Here is a 17,173-nt window from a genome sequence, read left to right as displayed (position 1 = left end):
ATCTTCTATTTGATTTGAAAACATAGAATGAAATTAGTCTAATGAAGTAATACTCTTGCTACCATGTCTAATTTTAAAACAGTGAAACAAAAATTACTATAATAATAAGAGATAATTATTTAATTTTAGTCTATGTCCTACCTTTTTTGTTCACATGTCATTAAATATTTAGACATAGTTGAAGTTGGAATAAGAAAATTGTCTATTTAGGCTGTTCCTTGAAACAAGAAGCATAAATTTCAATGCACTTCAATGAAAAAATTACTCAAAGAGATACTTTTGCAAATATATGTTAGAGGAAACCAAAGGATTGAAGAATGTCTTATTTTAATTACATATTAATGTTTAAGGTTGTGTTTTTTTTTTTTAATTATGGGAGATAGATTTGAATGTAAAGTTTGTGTTTTTTTTAAAAGATTTGAAGGTGATGGTAAAATTGATTTGAAAATAAAGTTTGTAAAAGTTTATGAGAGATTTGATTGATGTGATAAATTAAAAGGTAACTTATCAAATTGTCCTTGATGTTAAAAGAAATATAAAATAAATTAAAATTATTTTAGATTTTTTTAATGAATAATTTTTTTTAAAAAAGTATTAATTAAAATAAATAAAGAATACAATATATTTAGTATTAAAAAAATAAATATTTTGATTTTCAATATTAACATTTAAAATAATTAAAGATTATTGTAACTCAATTAATAAGATGAATTATAATAAATATAATCGAGATAAATTTATTATGTAATTCATCTAAAATTTGTATAAACTAAGATATATATAATACATATTTATAATATTTTAAAAAAATTTGTCACTCATACAAATCAATGTACATACACACTGATACATTCCATGGATAAACTTGTATAATTGATCTCTGTATACAAACCTTGAAGAACTCATTTTGCATCACCAAATAAAAGGTACAACACCTCCTTCTACAAAGTATCACCTGCAACACGGAATAAAATTCAAATCATAATAATATCAAAAAAAAATTATCAAACAAAACACATGGCAACATGTAACAGTACCCAAAATCACCAATGGAATAGTACACAAAATTCACAGTACTGATATAACAGTAAAATACTCAAATAATTTTTGCACCAGTAAAAGGAATGAATATTAGAATAAATTTTATTCTAGAAACGGAAAAGTTTAAGAATCATTCTATAGCTATCATAGACAATGTCCAGAGAGAGAGATGCGGTACATCAGAGAAAAGAAATTATACAGAGAGAAGGCAAAACAGAATTTCCCACAACCCCCTCTTTTTTCCTCTCGACCCCCAATATACGACTATGCTTTTCACCAATAGAAATCCTCCAGCCTGGAGTTTGTTATTTTGTTTCTAGAACTCTTTCTCACTCCTTGATGAGCTGTATTAACATTGGACCCTTCTGCCCTTTCATCATGTGTTACAATTCCACCCCCATTAAGACCAACCTTGTCCTCAAGGTTGAGATTCGGGAAAGCTTGCTGCAGGGTTCTTTGATCCTCCCAAGTGACGTTATCAACATCTAATCCCTCCCATTGCACCAAATATTGTGGAACTTGGTTCAAGCCTCGTAATAGGACCCTGGATTTTAAAATGGCAACAGGGTGAATAACTGGTGGCAATTCATTGGAAGTAGTAGGTAGAGGCACATAAGGCTGAGAATGATCCCCTCTACAAGGTTTCAACTGGGAGCAATGGAATACTGGATGGATTTTAGTGGTTGGGGGTAGCAACAATTTGTAAGCAACCTGGCTAATTCTTTGAATAACAGGGAAAGGACCAAAAAATCTCATACTCAGCTTATGATTTTTCCGAAGAGCTACAGAGTGTTGTCTATAGGGCTGCAGTTTAACCAAGACCAAGTCACCAATTTGGAATTCCATGAACCTCCTTTTCTTGTCAGCCTCTTTCTTCATGTATTGTTGAGCTTTGTGGAGATTAACTTTCAATTTGTTGATTGTTACATCTCGTTGCAGTAATTGTTCTTGAACTGAAAGAGAATCATGTGGATTAAGGTTGTATTTCACCAAGGCAGGAGGATCTCTTCCATACACGATCTTAAAGGGGGTCATTCCACAACTATGGTGATAGGAAGTGTTATACCAATACTCAGCCCAAGGCAACAACTTTGCCCAATCTTTAGGAGATTCATAAGTGAAACACCTCAAATACATTTTCAAACATTTGTTTAAGGATTCAGATTGGCCATCGGACTGTGGATGGTATGCAATGGACATGTTCAAAGAAGTACCACTTAATTTGAATAACTGCTGCCAAAAATGACTCAGAAAAACTTTGTCCCTATCCGAAATAATAGTCTTAGGAATGCCATGTAGTTTTACCACTGATTTAACAAAAATTTCTACAACTGATTTACTAGAGTAATCAGCCTTTAAAGGGGAAAAATGGCCATATTTAGATAATATGTCAACAACTACCAAGATGACCGTAAAGCTAGTTGAAGAAGGGAGGCCCGTGATGAAATCCATAGCAATGTCTTCCCAAATTTGCTCTGGAATGGAGAGTGGTTGTAACAGACCAGTAGGGAGAGTGTGAGACATTTTTGCTTGTTGGCAAATCAAGCAATTTTGAACAAACTATTGTACATCTTTGTTCATACCCTTCCAATAAAATTGAGCTGCAATTCTAGCCAAAGTTCTTGTAAAACCAGCATGCCCTATCATCAATGAGCTATGAAACTCATGTAAAATCTGTTGGATCAAAGCATGAGATCGAGGAATAACTAAACGACCCTTCCAGAAGAGTAAATTATCATGCACTGAATAATGAGGGTGAGGAGGCTGATTTAGCAAACACAAGTCTAGAACACCCTTAAGATAAGGATCCTGAGAAACAGCTTCCCGTAATGCATGCAGAATTTGGAAATTAGGTTGAGACCACGCCATGAAACAGGATCGAGAGAGAGAATCTGCAACAATATTATCTTTCCCCGGCTTATATTCAATGGTAAAATCATATCTCAGCAATTTGTGCAGCCATTTTTGTTGTTATGGGGTCTGAATAGCTTGCTCTGTTAAGCTTTTTAAGCTTTTTTTATCTGTTCGAATCACAAATTTATGGCCCAGGAGGTAATGACGGAACTTGGCAATGGCTTCTGTGATAGCAAAAAATTCTCTAGTGTATGTGGATTGTTTTTGCATGGCAGCCGAAAGCTTCTTAGAGAAAAATGCAATCGGATGATGCTCTTGGCTGAGAACTGCACTGATTCCCACTCCTGAGGCATCTGTTTCTAAGACAAAAGGTTTCAAAAAATCGGGCATAGCTAAAACAGGGGCTTGGGTGATTGCCAATTTTAATTGCTCAAAAGCTGCATAAGCCGACGGTGTCCACTGAAAATTGTCTTTTTTTAATAAATCGGTGAGAGGGGCGGCCACCACTGCGTAATTTTTTATGAAGCGTCTATAATAGCCTGTAAGGCCAAGAAAGCCGCGCAACTGCTTCAAGGTGTTAGGACATGGCCAATCCATCACAGCTTGCATCTTGCTTGTATCCATTGCCACTCCTAAGCCGGAAACAATGTGGCCTAAATAGTTCACTTGTTGAAGACCAAAAGAGCATTTAGATAGTTTGGCAAAGAGTTGATGTTGCTAAAGTTTCTGCAAAACAACTTCAAGATGCAGTAAATGAGCAGACCAAGAAGAGCTGTATACTAGAATATCATCAAAAAACACAAGAACAAATTTCCTCAACAAGCCTTGGAAAACGTCATTCATCAAGCTCTGAAATGTAGCAGGGGCATTGGTGAGACCAAATGGCATTACAACCCATTCATAATGACCTTGGTGGGTTCTAAAAGCTGTTTTGAATCTGTCCTCTTCCTTTACCAAAATCTGGTGGTAGCCCGAACACAAGTCCAATTTAGAGAAAAATTGCGCTCCATGTAACTCATCGATGAGTTCATCTACGGTTGGGATAGGAAAACTATCCTTAATAGTGATAGCATTCAATGCCCTATAATCAGTACAAAAGCACCAAGTTCCATCTTTCTTCTTAACCAGAATAATTGGCGATGAAAAATGACTAGTGCTAGGTACAATAAGTCTTTCCTTCAACATCTCTTGGACCATTATTTCAATTTGGTGTTTCTGGCTATGGGGATACCTGTATGGTCTCACTTTCACTGGTTCCGATCCTTGTAACAAGGGAATAGAATGGTTCTTTGACCTACTAGGAGGCAGCCCCGAAGGAACAAAAAAAACCACCTTATATTTATTCAATAACAATACCAATTCAGGGTCGACATCGTGGTGTAATTGCAGCTGTTGCTCTGGAAAACCGTCTAATTGTTCGAATTATAATGTAAAAAGCTCAGTTATGGCATGTGTATGAGTCATACATTTGAGATGATGAAACTGAGCTTGTACTGGTAAAGTGTTTTGCTCCCCATGCAATGTGACAAAATGATTGTCCAAATAAAATTTCAGTGTAAGAGTGCTGTAATCTGAAATATGAGGTCCAAGAGTGGCTAACCAGGCAGCTCCCAAAACTAAATCAACTCCAGTAACAGGTAGTAAATATTATTGGCAATGTCAAAAAGTGACCCTGAATTCGGACTTCCAAGTCTTTAACCAATCGTTCAGCAACTAAAGTATTGCCATTACCAACTAGAACTTTAAAATTGAAGATTGGCTCAATGGGCAACTTTAAACAATGAGCGATTCTGGGCTGCAAAAAATTATCACTCGAGCCACTGTCAAGTAAAACTTGAACTGTAATGCCATTAATTAAACCTTGGAATTTCATTGTACCTAGTCCAGAAGCTCCTTTTAAAGCATTATAAGATAGGTGGTGTTCTTGTAACAAGTTTAATTCACCTTGTTGCTCCATATCCGGTGGTTCGGGTGGTAAGTCTGCAGCATCCACGTCTTGGCATTGTAGAAACAGGTATTGCTTGTTGGGACAGCGATGGGTAGGAGAAAATTTCTCCTCACATGTATAACAGAGCCCTTTTTCCCTTCTCAGTTGCATCTCAACTGGGGTGATTCGCTTGATATGGGTATTTCAGATGGTGGTGGAAGCTGTAATCGGAGTTGGAAGCAAGGGTGGTAGATTTGTGGATTTAATGGTTTGGTGTGTGTATAGGCTGGCTAGTGTTTGCGATTAGTGTTTTGGCTGCTGTATAAGGTTGATATGGTTTGGGTTTGGTCATGTATTTTTCTTCATACAATTTAGCTAAGGAAACTGAGCGAATCAATGTTGAAGGGGATTGAGCAATTACATCCCTTCGAATATCCGATTTTAACCCTCCAATAAAACAATCTAACAAGGCTTCAGTGGTGACACCTTGGACACGGTTAGCCAGGGCAGTGAATTTGACATAATATTCCTGCACAGAATTTGTTTGGGTCAACTTAAATAAATTGGATCTAGAACACTCATAGGGAGAAGGACCAAATTCCAATTCTAGCGCACGAGTAAAAGCAACCCAGGAATGGAAGTTATCTTGACGGTTCATCATTTGAAACCATGGGACTACATCCTTGTCCAGATGTATGGCAGCAATCGTTAAACGATGATCATCAGGAGTATTGTAATATGAAAAGAATTGCTCTGCCTTGAATATCCATTGCAAGACATCAGAGCCATCAAAGCATGGAAAATCCAACTTGACGTTACGCACCTGAAACGGTGGAGCAGGGTTTGCTGTTTTCTGCTGCAACAAGGCATCAACAACTGACTCTAAAGTTTCAAATCTTGTGGCGTTTTCACGGTCTCTGATCTCCAGTACGTCGAGGATGCGTTTGACATCAGCCGTGAGGTCTTTGAGGCGAGTATTCTCCGCCATGGGCAATGAAAGCACCAATTGTAACAGTACCCAAAATCACCAATGGAACAGTACACAAAATTCACAGTACTGATATAGCAGTAAAGTACTCAAATAATTTTTGCACCAGTAAAAGGAATGAATATTGGAATAAATTTTATTCTAGAAACGGAAAAGTTTAGGAATCATCCTACAGCTGCCATAGGCAATGTCCAGAGAGAGATGCGGTACATCAGAGAAAAGAAATTATGCAGAGAGAAGGCAAAACAGAATTTCCCACAACCCCCCATTTTTCCCTCTCGACCCCCAATATACGACTATGCTTTTCACCAATAGAAATCCTCCAACCTGGAGTTTGTTATTTTGTTTCTAGAACTCTTTCTCACTCCTTGATGAGCTGTATTAACATTGGACCCTTCTGCCCTTTCATCATGTGTTACACAACATCATCACTTTCACCATGCACATGAACTCCCCTAACCACAAACCACCAAAATCCATGCAAATTGAACCACTCAACCACCTTTATCGGGGAAGTCACATCCACCACGAACAATCACCAGAGGCTTTTGATTCAGCTCTGAAACCACGTCATACAACTTGTCCAACGCTTCCTGCAACACAATACATCTTTAAGAACAAACCAAAGCTCTGGAATAAGTTCCAAACACGAGAGAATAAATTCCAAAACTCTGAATCAATTCCAAACAAAAGAACACAAATTTGAAATCAGTTCCAAGTTTTCACATATCCTATTAACTCTTGATATGGATTCTTGAAACCGAGCTTCTTACACTGAAAGCGAGTTTCCCTTACTTGTTCAATTTTTCCTATGTTGTTAAACTTGACTCCACTTCTTAACAATTCTTACTACAAACCACGAAAAGCACAAATATAAACCATGCACACACTGTCTAGTATTCTTCAAAAATTCCAAATAATTATGTGAAAATAACTATGGTAATGCATTTAAAAAATAAAACAATGCCAAAATACAGTAGACACGTGAAAGATATTTACACAAAAACAATAGATTCGATTGCAAATCTCTTTGCAATAACGGGATGCAAAACTCATAAGTGTATGTCACACATCATCACTTTCCGTGTCTTTCTCATCTCTAAAAACAAACTAAAAAGCCTTCAAAACATCAATTCTTTTCTCAATCAACTACAAAACAACACAACCTAAAAACGTAACGTAGGTGGCATGTTAAAATGCATGGCCCAAAAGAAACATCACTCTCTCACAATCTGATTTGACTCTCACAATCTGATTTGACGCCACTTCATTATGATCATACGCGCATGTTTGTCGTTCAACAAGTATATGAATATTTACAACTAATAACAAGGTTCAACTGTTATACAAACTTGCATTGTTTGCAAATTCGGTTTCCACAACCAAACTAAATTGAAAAGCAAGGCAAGTAGTCATCTTGGAAATCTTTCCCCAATATTGTTATTTGTAAATGACATTAATAAATTCAGTTGTTAAGTTGCGCATTCTATTAATATTTTCACAATATTTATGTGAAATCATATTGTCTAAATATTTCAATTTCACACTACAGAGATTAAAATTTTGCATAAAATATTATCATATTTTTATTCAGGAATGAAAATTTAGATATTAAATTGATTGAGTCTGTTAATAGTTAAGCTGATTTTAACTTTAAAATATTTTTCAATTGAGGTATGAATTGAATAACATGTTTTGTATTTGTATAGCTTAAAATAAAGGGTGAATTTTGAAATGTGTTGATTCAACAAAGTCAGTTGTTAAATAATGTATCAATATTTGATAACTAAAAAGTCCACCAATATAAAACTAATTATAAACCATTATTTCCCTAAAGGACTATTGAATGTTTAGCCCATGTTGCTAGAATCTATCACCTAATCAGACATTTCAGAATTTGGGACTTCTGATCAGAGCCTGAAACTAAGAATTATTAAGATAGTTATCAATTTAAAATAAACTTAGGCATACAACAATTCTCTGCGTTCTGGTTCTGGAATTGTTTCAAAGTTTAAGGTAATCAATCATGTGCAATTAATTCCAATTCCAATTACTCATCTCTTCCCTCATGATGGCATTTTCCACCAATCAGAAAGTTGAAAACTTGTCAGGTGCAATTAATTCCAATTCCAATTACTCATCTCTTCCCTCGTGATCGCATTTTCCACCAATCAGAAAGTTGAAAACTTGTCTCAAATTTCCTCTGGATGGCCGAGCATCTGTTGCAAACTTGCATAAATATACAAGCCGTCGCCTCATATCCCATTTAGTGACTTGTGCTGCCTCGAAGGATTTCCCATCATCAAACTTACCTTGAAGAAAGAAATGTAAACACAGGGACCAAAGATTAGTGATGGACTTATTATAAAGCATCAAAACTCACAATATTCAAGAATACGAATGCAGAAAACTTAGTTTGAGCCTGGATTTGCAAGCATAGATCTAACTCTTACTCATTAAATCTACTCTCTTATCATCTATTGCATAGAACATCATGCCAACTTACTCATCCTACAACCAATTTAAGCCTAATGACCTTTTGAGCTTCACACACAGTGATGGACATGCAATAGCAGCATAGACAAGTGAAAATGTATTATATTTGTTCAAAGTCAGACGCTTATTGTGTTTCAAACTACATGAATATTTTCATCTTGAGATAAAGAAAATGGAAAGACTATTCTAAGTGTACAATTATGCTGTAATCATTCATTTTGGTTTTAACTTTCCTATGCTTAATGTTTCCTACATAATTCCCTTACTCTATTTGACAATCAGTTTTTAAGTATTCAGTAAATAAATATGAACATGTCTCTCCACCCTCCTCTCTCTCTCTCTGTATCAAAATTGTCTTAAAAACATAAATTTTACATCAATAATACTTGAAAAATGATATGATGAATATGCAACAATAACTTTGATGCATTTATTATATAGTAAGTGAGATATGGGCTTCTTAACTAAAGTTTTCTAACAAAGTGAAAGATATACAGATCCGTACCTTTTTCATCAAATAATGACATTAAGATTGCTAAACAAACACATACACTAATATCTTCCCCTGAAAAGCAAAGAAATTTTATATATTATTTGTTTGACACATCACTTAATGGTCTATGATAATCATTTTAAAGGATTAAGGAAAGGCACCTTAGAGATTCAAAATGAAGTTAGAAAGAAAAAAAAAAAGATACAATAATACAAGTTCAAAGGGCAATGAATGTAACTCTGAACATACAACAAACACTTGAGAAGTACATATGAAGGAGCTTGGTTCACAGGAAAATATCTTAGATACACAAGTATAGGATGAGTAAAAGGTACACAGGAAATAGGTACAAAAATTGAAAGATATAAAGGATACACGTGTAATTTATGGAAGTTTGTAAAAGCATGAATTGAGATTCCCACATTTTCTTAAGTATGAGATACTATGAGTGTTGTAATGATAGGCTTTAAAGGAATTTTTACTAATGAAGATTCAAGATACCAAGAATCCTAGAGGAAGATTCATGAAAGGGGTGTTGAATTGACTACAAGGATACAAAATTGGGAGTGAACAGTAAGCAAAACAAATATGTGGGAGAGTGAAATGGGAGTTCAGGTATTCATTCATCAAATATACAAAGGAAAAGAAAAATAAACTAGAAACAATGCTATATCAATGGAAATTGAACTGTTTTCAAATCATAAACATCACAGAAGGAATGAATACATGTCATTTGGTTTCAAACAAATCCTAGTCCACTTAATAAAATACAGAAAGTAGACAGAGGCTACTTCAGAGCCATTACCATTATTACAACAAACTAGAAGTCTTTTTCCCTGGCTGAGATTGAACTTTGCAAAGCTCACCGCTTTAGGAAGATTGATCAATAAAGAAAATCTATCAAACTTTGAAGTCTGACCATAAAAGATTAAGATGAGTAGGAATGAGTAAGTATTTCCACAAGAATAAAACCAAATAAAAAGTTTCCCTTCAACTACGTACTAACCATCATTGGTAGATGCAAATACGATTCAGCACTGGGAAGACAGACAGAGAAGGACTCCTGATCACAATTCAGTATGCAATCTACATTGGCAGCATCTGCAGCTGCACCATACATGGACACCGAACAGTCGGCCACATAAACATTTTAGAAGAATCTAAAAACAATGCTCAATGTGTGATTGCTGATCAGAAGCAGAGGCAACAAAAGTATGTCCGAACTGTAAGTTTAACAGTGTATTTCCATTTTACAGACCTTTGTTTTCAAAAATTGTGATCATAAACTCAACAGGACCGGTCATCATTAAAAGAAATGCACAAAGGATTATAAGTGGCCTTGATTAATTAACTAAAGCATACCCATTCGAGATGTGCCAACTGCCAAATTAGTTGACCCCAACCAAGAAAATCCAGAATCTTGGGAAGACTCGGCATCAGTTTTAACAATCGAAGCATCGTAAGTCACTGATGGTTCTTCCTGTGTAAGAGAGGATGACTTAAGGGGCTTAACTGTAATCTGTGGTGCACTTTCTCCTCTATAAGCACGGTTTACTCTACTCTTTTCAACTATATCTGCAACCTTCTGGTTGCACACATCAGGACCTGAGTTTATAAGATCATAAACATGTTTCCAGAAAAGGACAGGTGATAAACCCCTGGCCCAGCTTTCTTCATCATCTCCTGCACCAGGTATGTAATTCCAGCTGAACTCAGAGGTAGTACCATGTTGGCTCACACCAACTGATGAAGAAGCTGAAACAAGAATGATGGGTGTGAAATCCCAAGATTCATGGTGAGGCACTTCATTTAACCAGATGACAGTTTTCTGCGAAATCCAGAGAGGGCGCAAGGGCTTCCTCAAGCAGGCAGCAAGGGATGCAATATCAGCCCCACTTGCTTTCAGTAACAGAGTCCATTCCTCTAACCTCTTCTCAATGGAAGCTCTTTCTGTTTGGGAAACCCACAGGGGAAGGTGCAAGGAGCAATCCCATTCACGAACACTTTCATCACAACCATTAGAGTCCTATTTTATGAAGACAAAGCAGTCAATCACATAACTGAAACATTAACATAAGCAATAATATTTGCTAAAGTACACTTCAGTCCCTCGTCCTTTCAGTTAAGAACCAATTTAATCTATCAGAAACAAAGAGAATCAAAAGTGAACCAATTTAATCTATCAGAAACAAAGAGAATCAAAGTGAATCGTATCAAACCAAGGACTAAAGTGAAACCCCAAAACAAGATGAATAACCAACAATGTATTTCAGCGATGAAAAGAAAATTTTCTCACACGAAAGTCCCTGATGGCCCGATTGAAAACACAGGTCCAAATGGGTATAGTTTTGGACATGCTATCAGGGAAGCGCTTTCCTCTTCGAGTGGAATCAACGATGATGCAGCCTCCCTTCTTTCCTACCTACCCAGATGAAAAATGGTGAGCGTTAACGCAGAAAGCTTACGTCTTTGACAATTGGGAATGAGAAAGAAGAGTACCGGCCAGTTGGGCGACGTGAAGGTTGAGGCGAGCGGTGCTGAAGGAGCAGTTGTTGGTGTGGCCGTCGGTGGATTTGAAATAGCAGGTGGAGTGGAAGGCTCGAGAATACCAGAGTCCACAGCGGAGGTTGGCGAGGAGAGGGAGCTGGGGCCATAGGACAGAGATTTCAGAGACAAAGATGGAGTCTTGGTAGATCGATCTGAGAGCGTTGTATAAACTGTTGTCTCTTCGCTTTATGGTTCTCGCCGCCTTGTAAATGCTAAGCCTCGCACCTCCTTCCTCCCCTTCCATAGCTCTTTTTTCTCTTTCTCTGTCCTATGTAATCTCCTATATATGATCTAATCTATGATCTGTTCCCACAATCTAACGTTGTTTGTTTCTGTTAGATTTAAAGAAACATAAATGTACTTGAACTTCGTTAGATGTTAACATACGCCCTCACTTTGTGGACCCCACAAATTTCTTCTCCTCCTATTTATTTTCGTATCAACTTTCCAAAATAAAATAAAAAATTATATTTTATTTTATACGTCTAGTTTATTTGGAATTCTGAAATTTCCAATCATTTTGTCAAATGGAAAAAGAAATACTACTTATCTTATTAGGTTTATAGTCTTGTCTGTGTTTATCGTCTCATTAGGTTTCCAAAGTATACAATGGCAATTTGCAAATAAAATTAAAGAATCAGCACATCATAAGTTGTATTTTAAAAGATGATTTATAATATATATTTATAAATGAGCTTTTTTAAAAATAGAAATCTCATTTGAATTTAATTAAAAATATTTTACTTAAAATTACCTTTGAAAATAAAAATAAAGAACTAAAATTATATTTTAAAACATAACTTCAATTATTTAAAAAGATAATAATAAAGTCTTACTTCGAAACACTACTTCTTGTTAGATGATTTGAAGTATTATTTTTAAATACACTTTATCTATATTTTTTTTTAATTACGCTTAATTTCTTTTAATTGTATTAGAAGCTATCAAATACTTGTAAAAGCTGAAAATACACATAATTATATTGCGATTTTTAATATTGTTTAAACCATTACTGTCAAAATATTTTTATACATTTTCTCACATCATTTTAACCAATATATGCTTGTTAAAGTATCTTTATAATCCGATCGCGTAATCGTGCAGAATAATAAAAGGAAATAAACAATTTGCGGATTATATACACTTCTCTCTAATAATTTGATAATTTTCAAAATAAAATAAAATAAACTTTAGGTAAAGAAATACTTTTATTTTAGTTCCTTAAAATAAAATGGAAAAAATATTGTTGGTAGTTAAAATATAGCTATAACAAGTGTTTAAAATTTTCACAATGCTACATGCTTTTTTTTTAATTATATGTTAATCAAATGCAATTCTGTATTTCTATTTTTTTTCTAATTATTTCTCACTCTTTCATTTATTTATTTTTTTTGTTCTGTTTTAAGATGGAATGGACTCATGCGGATTGTAAACTCCTATGGGTGAACTAAAATAGAACTAATTTATTTATTAGATTTATAAGTAAAGTTTAAATATGATGAAATCTTTTTTTGTCTTTGAAGGTATATGATAAAATATAGAAATGAATTTTAAATATTGAGATTAAATTAAATGCAGACCTATCTAAATTTAAATTAAATCAAAACATTTGTTTTTGCTCTTTTAAGTTTTAACTGTTACTGCAAACTAAGTGATAAATTTAGATAGGTTTGCATTTAATTTAATTTCAGTATTTAAAATTCATTTCTATATTTTATCATATGGCTTCAAGTTGTTTTAATTTGATCCAATATCACATTTTTTTACCAGCGATCCATTTTGTCACATACATTATCCATCTGCTCTCATAAATTAAAATGTAAACGCTATTATTGCTGTGTGATAATCAATCTCTCAAACATCAATGATAAAATAAAATCTCACGGCAAGACCTATTTCACTAGTCTATGTTTATGTGAGCATTCTTCATGAAACACTGAATAACTTAAGTTGGTTAATTAAAAGAATATTGGAACTCACATCATAATCAAAATCATTGTAAAAAGTAAACCTTTTTAGAAACAGATAATGCTGCTCTCTTCATTAATTATAACATTTTTTATCTAACGATTTCTATTTAGTGTTGATACTCCATCTAAAATGGGTTACCAATTAAAATGTGAAAGCCTGAAGTGATTAAAATAGGTACAAATTGTTCCACCACATGGTGTTTATCTTCATTAAACCTTTCATAATCAAACAAAAAAAGAAACTTAATTTGGTTTTTATTTAAAAGCTGGAACCTTGGCAGCTTTTTTGAGCACTCCATTGGTTGCTGAAGAAGCTGGAGTTAAAGCTTTTCGTATCTTAAAGACATTCCAAGCAGTGTTTGCAGCATGTCCAGCAGCTGCAAATACATGTTCAGTAGCTTCCCCTGCACCTTCCCCAAACCTATTACCAAATCTCATCTTTTAAATTCAACTATAGGCAAAAAAGCATATGCATATTACTTAAATATCATATCATAAGTATAACATTTAATCTACTCTTATTTGAAGTACTTTTTAAACAGTTTAGAGTAGATTCTTCTGGTAAAAGTTATATCTAAGAGTTTAAGAATTTTGTAAAAAGAAAGTAACTAGTTTGCTTAAACTTAAAATAAGGCTACATTTAATCTCTGCATAACTTATTTTCTGTGCGATGTCCTTTACCTGTTAGAAACCGCTCTTGATGCAGCTTTGGAAGTGGCAGAAAGAGTTTGTTTTTCAGCAGCTTCAACAGCATCAAGAACCTTGTCTGCAGCACATTAGAAGAGTCAGAAATTAAAGAAGTCAGGGTGGTGGTGCTTATCTGAAAGAAAAAGTACTGTTTGAAGTGTTTCAGATGGTTTTAACTTTTACTTACTCACTGCATCAAGGGAAGCCAAAAGAACCTCCCCAGGAAGCATCTTTAGGAATGCCTTTCCTGGTTGGGATTTAAGCACAGGATTCATCACTGATCCACTCACTATACCAACACCATTAAGCAGAGATTTGCTCAACTTCTCTGTCATCTTGGACACATTTCTCACACTATAATGCAAATACAAGAGACATTTATCATTACTCATTCACATGTGCACTAAACATAATGATTTATGTGTCCAGTTTCATTCCTTGAATACCGTTTGAGATTTTTATTAATCTTGTTCTTCTTTGAGGCGCTCAGAGTCTTGTCCTTCATGCTTTCCCTGGCCACAACAACACCATTTTTCTCATCTGCAGAACTATTTAGGATCTTTTCTCCTCCTTTCTGGACCTGGTGATTTTCCAACCAGCAAGTTTTAGACATTTATTGGTATAAACAGCATTTTGATTGTCTTTCTTTCTTTTTTCTTCAGACAGACTATTCATTTGATGTTTATAAATCTGTCTTTGTAATTAATTTCACTTGAGTTTTAGTCTCAAAAAGCTCATGTAAATGTGTTACTAACAAAAACATTCTAGTGATATATATAACTGCTACAAAATTTTCTAACGAGAGTGCAATATGGAAAACTTTCTGGGGTGGCTTTACCCCACGATAAATTTTTGTAACAATTTCACCTTTCACTTTATTAGCAGTAAAGTTCAAAACTTGATTTTCTGGGCTTCAAACTTAAAATGAAGACAGAGTACATGAATATAGAGAATAGTTTAACATTGTATTCTGTTCGACATCATCAGTCTTTCAGTCACAGACACATTTTTCTAGCCTCAAGAAATTACAAGGTTCAAGCATCATAAAATAAAAGTGAAAAGCAAAGGGAAAACACTGAATTACTCTCTAGTGAGTCAACAAGAGAACAAAACCTTATTGGTGTAAGCATTGCTGCAGATGAAGATGCCCTTCACAATCTGACCAGTTCCTCCTGCAATAGCCTTGGCCAGAAAATGATTGTAATTGTCAACCTTTGGAGCAAACTCCCTCCAATCTAGATTGTTCTTCTTGTTGAAATTGAAGCCAGAAAAGCAAGAGTGGTCCTTGAGAAACGAGTCCAGCGAGCTCAAACTTCCCAAAGTAGCTTCTGAAAAGGTCACACCATAGCTGAGAGGCTCACCATCTTTCACCAGCAAGGAAAACAGGTAATGGAGAGCATCCAGCTTAACTACTGGCTCATCTTTTGTCAAAGGCCATTGAAGATCATCTCCCACTTTTATGATTGTAGCCAGAGACACATTCTCTTCGAAGGTTTTCACGATCATGAAGTGGCCTTGAGCCAGTTCAAGAGCTTCTCCTTCATCCATCAGATGAACTCTACAAGCTGCTACTTGTATGACAACTTCTCCAACACTTGCAGTTGCAGGCATGGAGGTTCCCATGGGTGGTGCTGTAGCTGAGGAACCACGGAGGCAACACCCCATCACTGTTTTCTCCCTCTTGGCAGCCATGTTAATCCAGAAAAAGGAAATCGGGAAACTTTTTCTTGCTGTGGATTCCTTTGCTCCTTGCTTTATTCTGTTCTTCATGCTTTTTCAGCAATTCCCTTAATTATGAAATTAACTTAGTTTTTCAAAATTTATCAATGATAAAATGTCTTTTTTTAGAGAAATATTTGTGACAGTTCGTAATCATTAAAAGTAGTCTCACAAATTATTTGCGTAAAAAAAGGACAAGGACTCACCCATGCATACATAGTTTAATCTAGTTTAGATACTGACAAGATTTACACACAGTTACTTGTGTTGTTTTGTAATTATTGTCTTATTTTTTATAGTATAATTTATTATTATGTATATCATTGAAATAAACTTTCAATTTTAACAGAAGAGCAACACCATCACACTCCTACAATTGTAAGAAAATTTTGTAATTTTATAATTTTGAAAAGTGGCACCATGTGTACTAGTCAAAAAGTCATTCCAAATAACTGGTGCTAAGGTGAACTGACTTTCGGTGGAATATATTCTATAAAAAGAAACTAGAAAATATTTTATAAAAGATTGAGAGCACTGACATGTCGCTATAAAATATATTCTATCATAGTTAACACTCTTTTATCTAGAAAAAGCCTACATAAAAATGAGTATATTGATTAAAAAATATATTAATCAACCTGTGTTGGAGATACCATCTACTACAGATAAGTAGGCACCATTTTTTTTTTAATACAGCTATACACGTATGAGAACAAAATCTCTTCAAATTCAAATAATTACACACAATCTATCACTGCAGGCTTCAGTGAGACACAGATAAAATTAGTTTGTAAAGATATTGCATAAACAAATGCAACAATGGAGACCTTATTGAAAAATGTGAAAGAGCATTACAGCTTGCCCCCAGTGTTGAATCCAAGACTCTCTTTTTTATAGCATGTTCGTTTTTTGTCTTTGTTGAGAATTAATTTGAATTTTTCACCCTGCAATTCTTTCCTTGTTTCTTTTCTTTTGCAAGTTACTGAGTCAATCTTCCGTATCAGTGGAGATAAAACACAACAAATTGAAGTTAGTAGATTCAAATATATAAAATTGAATAATACAATATAATATTTTACCAGTAATCTTCTATAAAGATAATTACTATTGGTTTCTTAAAATTGAGCAGGTACAATAAAAAGCCATCACTACAGTGTAGGTCTGTTTTGTCTGGAAGATTACAAAGTTCCAAGTTTCTAGGTGTTCTCTTTCACTTACATATCAACGTACCAAAATGTGTTAAGATTATTATAATTTAGTTTAATTTGTTGACATGATGATGAAAAATTTATTGACATAAAATAGAACAGCATTGTATGATATATTTGAATTTTGAAATTGGGTATGAAATCTACTTAACAAATTCTAGTTTTGTTCTGTCTTACTATAAACAAATTATAATTTTGTTCTATCTTCCTATCCTATATCCTAGATAATAGGTGAATATTAAC

General features: G+C 34.5%; 2 protein-coding genes across 7 annotated transcripts; both read right to left on the bottom strand.

The window, feature by feature from the left end:
* Positions 1–7,588: 7,588 nt before the first annotated feature.
* Positions 7,589–11,669, bottom strand: LOC108346243 (uncharacterized protein C3F10.06c). Of its 3 annotated transcripts, XM_017585263.2 has the most exons (7): positions 11,299–11,668; positions 11,096–11,217; positions 10,162–10,825; positions 9,806–9,906; positions 9,605–9,713; positions 8,812–8,871; positions 7,589–8,122 (listed from the first exon to the last, which is right to left on the bottom strand). In XM_017585263.2, exons 1-7 carry the CDS (start codon positions 11,588–11,590, stop codon positions 7,944–7,946), a joined length of 1,527 nt encoding a protein of 508 aa, XP_017440752.1. In that variant the 5' UTR covers positions 11,591–11,668; the 3' UTR covers positions 7,589–7,943. The 3 variants fall into 3 exon arrangements, with proteins under 3 accessions (XP_017440752.1, XP_017440754.1, XP_052734238.1); XM_017585265.2 differs by lacking the exon at positions 8,812–8,871 and having other exon boundaries at positions 11,299–11,669; XM_052878278.1 differs by lacking the exons at positions 9,605–9,713; positions 9,806–9,906 and having other exon boundaries at positions 11,299–11,669.
* Positions 11,670–13,385: 1,716 nt separating this feature from the next.
* LOC108347075 (senescence/dehydration-associated protein At4g35985, chloroplastic) lies at positions 13,386–15,801 on the bottom strand. Of its 4 annotated transcripts, none has more exons than XM_052878960.1 (5): positions 15,117–15,801; positions 14,450–14,583; positions 14,195–14,357; positions 13,998–14,082; positions 13,386–13,720 (listed from the first exon to the last, which is right to left on the bottom strand). In XM_052878960.1, the coding sequence occupies exons 1-5, from the start codon at positions 15,771–15,773 to the stop codon at positions 13,572–13,574; spliced, it is 1,188 nt and encodes a 395-aa protein (XP_052734920.1). In that variant the 5' UTR covers positions 15,774–15,801; the 3' UTR covers positions 13,386–13,571. The 4 variants fall into 4 exon arrangements, with proteins under 4 accessions (XP_052734920.1, XP_052735382.1, XP_052735164.1 ...); XM_052879422.1 differs by having other exon boundaries at positions 14,191–14,357; positions 15,117–15,798; XM_052879204.1 differs by having other exon boundaries at positions 13,386–13,737; positions 15,117–15,798.
* Between the last annotated feature and the right edge of the window lie 1,372 nt (positions 15,802–17,173).

The sequence above is a fragment of the Vigna angularis genome, chromosome 1 (assembly GCF_016808095.1).
Source record: "Vigna angularis cultivar LongXiaoDou No.4 chromosome 1, ASM1680809v1, whole genome shotgun sequence".
Classification (NCBI taxonomy): domain Eukaryota; kingdom Viridiplantae; phylum Streptophyta; class Magnoliopsida; order Fabales; family Fabaceae; genus Vigna; species Vigna angularis.
The sequence above is the reverse complement of the archived record's forward strand: the minus strand, read 5'-3'. Positions and strand labels throughout refer to the sequence as shown.